Here is an 11,911-nt window from a genome sequence, read left to right as displayed (position 1 = left end):
ACAAAAAAAAAAAAACGAAGACGACGAACAAAAGTCAACGTGAAATCTCCCCAGAGGAAAAGGAACCGCGCTGTTTGTCCCTCAGTAACTGAGCAACACCCCGGACACGCAGGGCTGCCTGTGACTTCTGCGGTTTTTCTTGCACTTCTCCGCGTTGGTTCACTTCCACCCTCGAAACGCTCCAGAAGCGAGAAATAAGGCGGGGCGGCCGCCACCCCCAAGCCGCCAGCTGTGCGGGGGCCCCAGCTGCAGGGGGTCCCGGCCCAGCGTCCCTCTCGGCCCCTTCCCTCTCCCCCGAGGGAGAAGGGGCGGGTCCACGCGGCCTGGGCGCTGCGGCCGGTACGCGGTAGGGGTCGCTGCGTCTCGGCGCGCGCTCCCACCGCGGTGAATAACGGGGCCTGGCTGGAGGAGAAAGGAAACCTGCTGCGGGAGGCGGCGGCGGCCGGCCAGGGAGCGAGGGAGGAGAGTTCACTTTTACTCCAGTGTCAGCACGCGGCGGCCGCGGCTGGCGCTGGCGAGAGAGCACCGAGGGAGCGGGTCGCAGATCTTCGGGCGGCCCCGAGAAATCGGCGAGAGGCGGGATCCGAGCGCGCCGGCGGGGCGCAGAGCCCGCGAGCCTGGCCAGCGAGGGGAGCCGCGGGGGGCGCGCCCCGGGCGGGCCCCCGGAGCCGCGCAGGATGCCCCGCGAAGAGCTGCCGTCGCTGCAGAGACCCCGCTATGGCTGTAAGTGCGCCGGGCGCGCGGGGTTCCGGCTGGCCTTGGGGAGCTCCCTCCCAGAGGACGGCGTAGGAGAAGCTGAGGCAGCGGCTGCGCGGCTGGCAAAGTTGGGAGCTGGAGTTGCAAAGGGCAGTGAACCGCGTCCCCCCGCGCCCCCCATTCCTAATATCCAGCTGGCAACCCAGACCCTCCACTCTGCATACCCCAAATGGGTGGGTGGGCAGTGCGGGGGTTGCGCTCTGGGACAGACCAGGTTGGGGTTTTAGGGGTATCAGGTGAGGAGTCCGCGGAGCTCCGGGCCGCCACCGGCTTGGGCCAGGGGGTGGCGTAAGGCACCGGATTCTTCCAACCCAGAAAGGGGGGAAAGTTTGTTTGCTGTGGCTACAGGTGGGCATCACAAGTAGGGCGCCGGCGCACTCTGCTAGTGCAAAGTCGGCTTGACTGGAAGGGCGGGCGTCTCCTCCTGTCCCGCGCCCTCGGACTTCACCTGAGCCGCTAGAGCCATTGGCCTCACAGGTGTGTGTCCCTCCTCGCTGAAACCCCCTAACCCCTTTCCTCCCCGCTCCCCTCGCATGGGAGGATTGCTGTGTGGAGAGGATGCGGCACTAGGCTCCGGGGAATCCGGTGGGAGCCCGCGTGACTTGAACGAGATGGTGTCGATTACCCAGCCAGGGCTGCCCTCGGAAAGAGGTTGCTTTGGCCGTTCGTGAGTGGATGGAGCCAGATTAACACTAACCACGTGGCTTCATATGCAGAGTTCAGAGTCCTAAACATGTGCCAGGAAGCATTTCCTTTAAAACAAACAGAAAGTTGGCCCGCTGTCTCTCCAAGGTGGCCCTGTCAGTGAACCCAAGGCCGAAGACCACAGGTTAATCTTTGCCCAGGCTGGCCTTGGTGGCAGAGGTACCAGGTTTGGGTTAAGGTGGTGATACCTTCAGCAGGGTGTTGTGTGTGTGTGTGTGTGTGTGTGTGTGTGTGTGTGTGGTTTTGGGTGGTGCTTAAGGCCACTGACTTGCTTAACTGAAAAAGGGCTGCTCAACTTGTGTAGGTTCTTTCCCCTCCTCCCCGCTGGCCTGTCGAAGATGGGAGGTTATCTTTCCTGTGTTACCCTTGCAGTGAGGGGGAGGCCTGAGGGCTGTAGCCTCTGTACTCTAATGCATTCAGCAGTTGAATGAGACCCAGCTTTTTGCCTTTTGGTAAACCACACAGACAGCAGAGCCTCTTGGGTTCAAGGAGGAACACTGTGCTCATTCAGTGTTTGCAGTGCCAAACTCAGGTGGGACCCAGCTTTTTGCCTTTTAGTAAACCACACAGACAGCAGAACCCATTGGGTTCAAGGAGGAATGCTGTTCTCATTCAGTGTTTGCAGTGCCAACCTTAGGTTGATGGAAGTACTTTAATGTGACAAGCTCTCAGAACATATGGTGGCTTCACTGTGTCAAATGGTAAGATAACCACAAACTTCTGTAAACTAGGTGAATCTACATGAGCAAATGATTTCTTGCTGTCACATGATTAATGTCGGCCCTCATTAACAATAGATAGTGCAAAATTTCCGTGAATGTGGTACATGAATGCAGCATTTCTGTCAGTCCCTGCATGTGCATCTGTGATGCTGCTTGATTTTCACGGAATAAATCTGTGTTTTAAGTGCACTCCAGAAGAAGCTATCGAGGGAGTCCAGATCTGGCAAGCCTGAAGCCCAGTTCACAGGGCTGCTTTCTTTGGAAATCTTCATCCAGCTTTCCTCACCGATATGGTGTAAGGGGGTGGGTGCCATCTTGTTGGAATCACTCCCGGTTACTTTCCCTCCGCTTATCAAGTGCTGGCATTCATTGGTCACTTAACACTGTCAAAAATGGAAAATATTTGCCTATGTTTCCAGACTTTCTTGTCACCCTGAAATATGAAGGCTTTAATGTGACAGTTATGTCATTAAAATGAACACTTTTATAATTTTGGTTTATGAATGGTGTATTTTCAGTGTATTCAGAACAGATATCTAGCAGAATAGATTTTGGTGTTAATAGGCATTACCTAACATTGCCTATTTATGCAGAAGAGGGCTATTTGGTGTGTTAGTGTAATTTCTGGTTGTTGTTGGCTTTCTGAAGCTCCTATCAACATGAGACTGAAAATAGTGCTGTGAGTTCTTCTTGGGAAGGCTAGGGAAGGAAAACAGGATTGTCCTTGCTCTGTTGTGTTTTAGGGCTGTGCTTTTTCTTGTTTATTGGTTTGGTAAGTACAGGTTCAGTAAAACCTCAAATTATAACGGGCGTTATCCCTAGCATTTAAAAATAAAGTAGCAATACATTGTAATTTCAGTTCTAGTGCTGAACGTTCTGAGTATAAGATGTTTGAGACTGGGCTTTAAACACAAGTTTTTGGTAGTTTGAATTAAGCCATCTATTGCTTATTTTGGGTCTGAGCTTCTGTTCTGCTCTCTCTCCTACCTACTTGAATCATCATTTAATTCAGTAGTTCTTATACAAAGTAACTAAATTAATTCAGCTCAGGCTATTATGGTCTTTCTCCTCTGTACCAGGCTGAGTGTCTGTAAAAGGCCACATAATAAATTGTACTTGAGGGATTTCTTAATGAGTTCTCCATGAGACCTCTGACTCTTCTCAGGTTTCTGACAGATGCAAGATTGCTGAAGTCTCCCTGATTTGCACACAGGAGCGCTGGATTGAAATTAAATAGACTATTTTCTGTTTAATTTCCGCTATTGTTGGCCACATCTTCCTGCAATCTGTAAAGTTATTTTTGTATAATGTTAATACTACAAACAAAGCTGAAACAATTCAGTAACACAATTCTGAAGGGAAGAGGTGAAAGAAGGAAGTGATAGTAGGGAGCTGTTTAAACTAATGCAGACATAGACATAGTATATACTATATATTGTATATATAGTATTTTTCTATACTCAACCAAATTAAGATGACACTTATGCTTAGGTGTGATTTGCAAATAACTTGTGTTGTTGTAATGGATTATGCTGTATCTGCCAAATTAATTCTGAAAACACATTGCTGCCATGATCTGTCGTAAGTTTTGTTCCAGTTACTTGAGAGTTAAAAACACCAGCAAGAGCAAAAGAGGGGTTTGTGACTAGGCAGATGACTTCACTTACCACTGATAACACAATCAACACTTAAGTGACTACAGTGGGTCTCTAATGATTGCATAGGCAAGAACTGTGGTTTTCTACCCTTTACAAGATTTAGAGACTTCCTTTCATGAGATACATTGTTCAAAAAAATGGGGATCGATGTTTCACTGTTTGCTTCTTTTAAAAAGTGCAACCTAAGTCCAGCATGTTGTGGGGGCGGGGAAGGGGGAGTTGAGAAAGATTCTGGTGGAGCATTTTTTTATTTTTTATTTATTTATTTATTTTGAGGCAGGATCTTGCTCTCTCACCCAGGCTGGAGTGCATGGCTCCCTGCAGCCTCAAACTTCCCAGCCTCAGGCTGTCCTCCCACCTCACCCTCCTGAGTAGCTGGTACTACAGGTACACATCACCACACCCAGCTAATTTCTATATTTTTTTGTAGAGATGGGGTTTTGCCATGTTGCCCAGGCTGGTCTCCAGCTCCTGGGCTCAAGCAATCCTCCCTCCTCAGCCCCCCAAAGTGCTGGGATTACAGATGTGAGCCACCACACCTGGCCTGATACTGTGAGCTTTTGAGTACTGCTCTCTGCTCTTGTCTGAATGGTGATGTTACTAAGTTACCTGGAGATTGGAGTTTTGGGGTGGTCAGTGCAACTAAAGTTATCCATCTACAATGACCAATCTGAGATGAAATTTAAGTTCTGAAGTAGTTAAACGTAGTTGTGTAAAAGGGGATTGACTAAGTCTGTATTTAGCATAGCTCAGCTGTAACATCCTATCAGTGCTTTCATTTGAACCACAGAAGGGTATATACAGCCTTATCTTGTGATGCTGTCTTCAGTAGACAAAAAGTCAAGCTGCTCCCTCATATGCTGATGTTTTGGTTGAGCTTTTCAAAAGGATCTTTAAGGTCAACAGCTAAAGTGTTATTTTAGTATGCTTTTAACTTTAATTACACATGCTGTTAGCCAGAATGACTTGTTTAGGAGAGTTTAAGCTTCTAATACTGAGTTTGTTTTAGAATTTAGTGTTATTTGGGGTGTTAGTTAACTCCTTTTTCTCTAGGGAGCCAATGACTTACTATTGCCGTCTACCCTCTCACTACACAAGCTTTTTAATAACCCCTTCTATTTAAAAGCTGGGCATGTGGCTCACGCCTGTAATCCCAGCTACTTGGGAGGCTAAGGCAGGAGAATCCCAAATAGGGGAATCCCAAGCAGGGGAAAGCCTTGAACCCAGAAGGCAGGGTTGCAATAAGCCAAGATCACACCACTGCACTCCAGCCTGGGCGACAGAGCGAGACTCTATCTCAAAAAAAAAAAAAAAAAGGCTAGTATACAAACAGATCTAATGCTTACCATGTCTTCATGGTAACTAAAAGAGAAACAAAGGCCACTCAACGTCTGATTTGATAGGGTCAGGTAAGTCCTACAGGGCAGGCAGTTTAATATGGGATATGCAACAAATGTTTGTGAACTTACCAAGGGCTGGGTGTTTTTTGTGTGTTACTGTTATCATCAGCTCATTATGGCCTTTGAGAGGGCCAGTGGTTTTCCATTTCACAAAGAAGCTGAAACCCCTGGTATTGTGTCAAGGCCACCGTGCTAGCTGGTGGCAGGGGAACTTGGAAGCAGCACTGTCAGATCCTGGAGCCTTTCCCCATTGACTGTTGCCAGTTGGCTGCCCCTGAATCATAAATGTTCACCCCTTCTATGTGTTTCAGGAGTTTGTCACGATTCTCTCAAGATATAGAAACCTCTAGCTATTTATGCTGGATGTGGTGGTGTACACCTGTAGTTACAGCTACTTGGGAGGCTAAGGCAGGAGGATCACACCTGTGATTATACCTGTGAATAGCCACAGCTCTCCAGCCTAGGCAACATAGTGAGATCTGCGCTGCACCCCCCACCCCCCTGCCTGAACCCAATCTTTCTTTTTTGTTTATTTATTTAGTTTTGAGATGGAGTTCCACTATGTTGCCCAGGCTGAAGTGCAGTGGTGAGATCTAGGCTCACTGCAACCTCTCCCTCCCAGGTTCAGGTGATTCTCCCACCTCAGCCTCCCAAGTAGCTGGGACTACAGGCATGCACCACCACACCCAGCTAATTTTTGTATGTTTTAGTAGAGATGGGGTTTCACCGTGGTGGTCAGGCTGGTCTCAAACTTCCTACCTCAAGTGATCCGCCCGGCTCAGCCTCCCAAAGTGCTAGGATTACAGGCATGAGCCACCGCGCCAAATGAGACCCCCATCTCTAAAACAAAACAAAACAAAAAATGCCAAAAAGCTTGTGGCCATTACATAGTGTGCTCATTTATAAATAGACGCATAAAGTTGATTTTGCTGCTGAATTCCGCGCCCCCCACCCCAAGAAACAGCATAGAATACGTGGGCTTTTTTTTTTTTTTTTTCTTCCCAGACAGAGTCTTGCTCTGTCACCCAGGCTAGAGTGCAGTGGCATGATCTCAGCTCACTGCAACCTCTGCCTCCCAGGTTCTAGCAATTCTCATGCTTCACCCTCCTGAGTAGCTGGGATTATAGGCATGTACCACCATGCCCGGCTAATTTTTGTATTTTTGGTAGAGATGGGTTTTCATCACATTGGCCAGGCTGGTCTCGAACTCCTGGGATCAAATGGTCTGCCTTCCTCAGCTTCCCAAAGTGCTGCTATTACAGGCATGAGCCACCGTGCCCAGCCTTACATGGGCTTTTTATAGAGTACATCCAAGCTTCATCAAAGATTTTATGTGTACTTAGAAACATCCCATCTCTTACTGTGAGGTGCTGAAGTGAAAGGCTTTTCCATAATAATATAGTGACATGTGCCCCAGTGATTGCAAATAGGATAATCTGTAAAACCTACTTTATTGCATACACTGCCCATACCTTAAAGTCTGGGATTGCTGAGAAATCAAGTAGAAACTTGCAGTAGTGTGGCCGACCTGTGAGCTTATACTTTGTCACCTTACTGCTCTATTTTATTTTTCTCTCTTGAGAGGCAGTATGGTGTTGATAAAATGGCAAAAGCTTTGGAGTTGAATAGAGGTGGGTTTGAATTCTGACTTCCATTGCCTGCCTCAGTAGCCTTGGGGTTTTCTCCTGTACCTTGAGAGGGTGTGTGGAAATGATATATCTATAGAAGTGGCTGATGTGGTTCCTGGCACATAGTGCTAAACAAGTTGTAATTGTTTCAATTAATTGAGCACCTAATACTAGCAAAATATTGTGATGAATGAAACACCACTTAGCTGCTGACAGCTTACCAGAGAATCTGGGTGACAAGTAAAAATGCTTATACTTTTAGTGCCCTTCCAAAAGTTCTGTGGAAGAGAAGATATGAGAAGGATGGATTTGGATGGGGGCAACGGGAGGGCTTCATGAAAGTTGTGGATTTGAAATGACTTTGAGGAAGGTCAGAGGAAAACCTGAAACTCATGCTAGTATATTTGTACTGTGGAATCTTCTATTTATATAGGCAAAAAAGGACAATTGGAGTTGTCCTGAGGAGAGTCACCTGATGCAACTCCTCACTCATGTATCTTCTTGTTCTTTGAGATGGTTTTTTTTTAAAAAAACAAAAAAAAACCAAACAAAAAAAACACCCCGAACTTTTCATTAGAGACATGGGTGAGTGCCCAGTGAAGTGAGTGACAGGGGAGGCAGGTGTGGTGAGACGTAGGGATGTGAGCATTTGGTGCCCTCTCTGCTGGCTGCTCAGTGGCCTCTTCCCTATGCTTCTGGGTTTGGCCATGTCTTTTGGATGAACAGCTTTGCCAGAGAGTTTTGCCGAGGATAGGTGAATTCTCTGAGAACAGGTAAGGAAACGAGTCCTGCTTAGAGCAGCACAAGGATCTTGACAACTGAATTCTCTAGGGGGTAGGGTTTCTCCCACCTCATTTTCTCTCATTCTCTCCATTAATTGTGCCAATGTTGACCTTTCAGATTTCACTGATTTACGGTCCTGCAATGTCCAGCATCCCAGTTTTGTTGAAGAATGACTTAGACTGTGTTTCCAATTCGTTGGCAATTGCCTGAGGAACTTTCACTTAGACTTTCTGTGGGATTTTACTAAGCTCTAATTGGACCGTCCTTTAGTTTTATAATTGCATATTATGTATGACTTCTTCTTGCCAAGGTGCCTAAGAGGAGCTGACAGCTGTTTATTTAGTAAATGCAGTGGTTTTCAAAGAGCAGTCTCTGGAGCAGCAGCAGCAGCAGCAGCAGCGGAGCATCTCCTGAGAACTTGTTGGAAAGGCAGATGCCCAGGCCCCACTCAGACCTGCTAAATCAGAAACTCTGCGGCGGGGCCGGCAATCTGAGTTTTAACAGGCCCTGCAGTTGATTCTGATGCACTAGGGCATCAGAAGGGTAAAGGGGCATTTCTGATACATAGTTACTCTTCACAGTGCTTGCAAGTTTTTGTAAAGTAAGTGAAAACACATGGGTATGTTATGGAACTCTTTATTTACAGTATCTCTTGAATGTTTGATTTGTAAACCACATACTAACCCAGGCCTTGATTACTTTACAGGTTCATGTTTATTTTATAGAATTAATTTTGGTATGGCTTTGAGTTTGCTTTTCTTTTCTTCTGGGAAACAAATGTGATTTGGAAGGTGCTGTGGTTTGAATGTATTCCCCAAAGTTCATGTGTTGGAACGTAATCCCCAATGCAGTAGTATTGGGAGGTGGAGCCTAACGAGTAGCGATTAGGCCACCAGAGTTCTGTCCTCGTGAATGGGTTAATGTTGTTATTGTGAGTTCAGTAGAAGGATGAGACCAGCCTCCTTTTCTCTCTTTCACCCATGCGATGCCTTTTGCCATGTTACGGTGCAGTAAGAAGGCCCTCACCGGATGCAGGCCCCTCAACTTTGGACATCCTATCCTCCAGAACTGTGCGGAAACAGATTTCTGTTCCTCATAAATGACCCAGTCTCAGGTATTCTGTTATAGCAGCACAAAACAGACTAAAACAAATGGAAAAGTTTAAAATCTCCACTGACTAGAGATAAAGCAAGGTTAGCTTTCCAGGGATTTCAGCTGGAAGTGAGGCTTTTAGGAACCATTGGGAAGGCTGAGTGAACAGGGAACCTTTTTGTGTAAGAAAGGGAACTCTAAGCCTGGAAATTCTGGGCTTTTACTCCCTGGGGGTGGGAGGTGGGGAGCTGGACAGTAAGAATTCATAGATATCCTCCTCCATTTTTTTTCTTTTTCCTTCTAGGACACCTTAAAGTGTTTTTCATTCATTCATTTATTCATTCACAATTTTTAGAACTGTTGAATATGTTAGCAGAGATATTATTTGATAGACATAAGTGCACCCAGGTCATTCCCAAATTGCAGGGAAACTACCAATCTGTTTATTTTACTATCGGTAAAAGACAGGAGGACGTTTTTATTGTTTATTGCTTGGGCTTTCCCAAAAAGAAGATTTCTGATTGGTTGTTCTTTCTCTATTACTACTAAATCTCTGAAGGAAGACATTTTAATTATTTTTTTTTTAGTTAGGGTAGTTTATTTCTTGATAATTTTTTTTTTAAGAGATAGGATCTCACTATGTTTGCTCAAGCTGGACTTAAACTCTTGGGCTCAAGTGATCCTCCCACCTTAACCTCCTGAGTAGCTGTGACTACAGGTGTGTACCACCGTGCCTGGCATAGTTCCTGATAATTTTGTCTCAGTTCTTGTATTTTACTGGCAATATGAATTCAGTCTTTTTTTTTTTTTTTTTTTTTTTTTTTGAGACGGAGTCTCGCTCTGTCACCTGGGCTGAAGTACAGTGGCACGATCTCGGCTCACTGCAATCTCCGCCTTCCGGGTTCACGCCATTCTCCTGCCTCAGCCTCCTGAGGAGCTGGGACTACAGGCACCGGCCACCACGCCCGGCTAATTTTTTGTATTTTTAGTAGAGGCGGGGTTTCACCGTGTGTTGGCCAGGATGGTCTGAATCTCCTGACCTCGTGATCCACCCGTCTTGGCCTCCCAAAGTGCTGGGATTACAGGCGTGAGCTACTGCGCCTGGCCTGAATTCAGTCTTAAGTAATGTTAATGCATATCCCAGAGTTGTCTCCAAGTAAGTAGACTTGATTTGCATGTAATTGAAGCAACATATATATCGCGTACTTATGCTTAGGTTCAGTATCTAGCCAGCAGCTTGGTACCCTGGCACTTAGAAGATACTGAGTAAATATTTGCTGTTATGACAGGTTTTGCATAACATGTCTATACTGTATTGTTTGTCTAAATGAGGAATTTATTTCTATTATCTGTCTAATTAAAGATCATCTCGGCAGCTTTCAGATGCCATGCAAACATTAAATGTTGAGTTTAGATTTGCTTCCATCCCCTGTGGAACTTGGGCAAGTTGTTTTAATTTCTCTGGGCCTCAGTTTCCTCATCTGTAAAATGTAGGTGGAAAATGCATCCTCAAAGGATTAAATGATTTAATAAGATGGAACCGTACTTGCTCAGAGTGTGCTCCCATGGAGTCAACACCTAAAGGGCAGGGATGGTGATGGGAGAACCCCCCTCATTTCCGCTGCCCCTTGGTCTGTATCCTTCCTTACCTCCTTGCCCGTTCTTTTTCACTTTAACAGAAAGTGGATTTAAAATCCTAGCCCTATTTTCTTTTGTCTTTTTTTTTTTCTGCGATGGAGTCTTGCTCTGTCACCTAGGCTGGAGTGCAGTGGTACGATCTCGGCTCACTGCAACCTCCACCTCCCAGGTTCAAGCAGTTCTCCTGTCTCAACCTCCGGAGTAGCTGGGACTACAGGCACATGCCACCACACCAGGCTATTTTTTATATTTTTAGTAGAGATGGGGTTTCACCATATTAGTCAGGCTGATCTTGAACTCCTGACCTCAGGTTATCCGCCCACCTTGGCCTCCCAAAGTGCTGGGATTACAGGCGTAGGCCACCACGCCCAACCCTAGCCCTATTTTCTCTTGAGAATGGGAAAATTCTTAAGTTATCTATATGTAAATACTTCAATCTATCAATTTGGGTGGGGACCAAATTAATCCTTGTGTCTGTATACTTAAAAAACTACTATGTTCTATTGTTTCCAGATACAGCTGATATGGGGAGAACATTTGGGCTTCTGTGTTGCATATTTTGCCATCTTGCAGGCGGTCTTAGAAGTGTACTCTGAAGTTACCAAGCATTCTCTTATTTCATTTAGGCTTCCAAGCTGAAGTTGGTCATTGCTGCTGCTGTTGCTTGTTTAAAAACCTGAGGGTTTATAATGCTATCTAGATGGGAAGGAGCTACTTGAAATGTGTTTTCATCTTTATGCTTGCTTCAGAATGTAGAGTTTGACTTAGCTGCCAGGGTCAGCCAATCTTGTGGTCAACCCAGTCCTGCGGGAGTTTAGAAGGGAGGTGAGGAAGAGGAAGTACACTTTGTACACGGGGTTCATCTAACGTCCCTCCAGGCCTCACTGGCTCTACAAAGTTAATGAAGTTTTGTGTTCATAAGCTCAATGAAGCTCAACTGAGAGGACTAACTAGAATGTTGGAGCCATTAGGAATCGAAAACCTGCACTGCAACTCATGTGCCCAATTTTTAAAAAAATTCTAGTACTTTTCATATAAATATTTGCTAATAATCCCTCTATTATTCATCACCTCCCCAAAGGGGACCATTGTAATCAGCCAGTCTTGGTCCTTGAGATTGTCACTTTTCTGTTCTTTGCCCTAGTCCTACACAAAGCAGGCTTCTTAGGGTGGGATGAGGGGCCTGGTAAGATAGTCGCATAGTCAGCCTCATGAAATATGACTCCCCATTCTCCTGCCCCCTAAACTGTGCTTCTCAGATCTAGTAAGGCAGCCCACCAGAGCCTCGCTGCATGTTGAACTCTTAGGAAGTTTGTCCAAGAAATGGTAGTTATGGAGCTAATACAAACATGCTTTTGCTCTCATTCTATTCTCTACTAATGAATTTTATTTTCCACAAGAAACAAGGATACATTTATTTGTAAAGAACATATAAGGCCGGGCATGGTGGCTCAAGCCTTTAATCCCAGCACTTTGGGAGGCTAAGGCAGGAGGATTGCTTAAGGCCAGGAATTCAAGACCACCTGGGC

The 11,911-nt window shown here is 45.9% G+C and overlaps 1 protein-coding gene across 2 annotated transcripts in view; it reads left to right on the top strand.

The window, feature by feature from the left end:
• Positions 1-382: 382 nt before the first annotated feature.
• IQGAP2 (IQ motif containing GTPase activating protein 2) overlaps positions 383-11,911 on the top strand; it is a 309,380-nt gene continuing 297,851 nt past the window's right edge. The window contains exon 1 of one of the 2 annotated variants that reach the window (XM_050795627.1): positions 383-723. In XM_050795627.1, coding sequence (XP_050651584.1) covers positions 678-723 — 46 coding nt within the window. In that variant the 5' untranslated portion in view covers positions 383-677. Of the gene's footprint in view, positions 724-1,334; positions 1,621-11,911 lie in introns of those variants that run through there. The other variant, XM_050795628.1, reaches the window with a different exon arrangement.

The sequence above is a fragment of the Macaca thibetana genome, chromosome 6, assembly GCF_024542745.1.
Source record: "Macaca thibetana thibetana isolate TM-01 chromosome 6, ASM2454274v1, whole genome shotgun sequence".
Taxonomy (NCBI): Eukaryota; Metazoa; Chordata; class Mammalia; order Primates; family Cercopithecidae; genus Macaca; species Macaca thibetana.
Note: the sequence above shows the minus strand (reverse complement) of the source record. Positions and strands in the feature narration are given on the sequence as shown.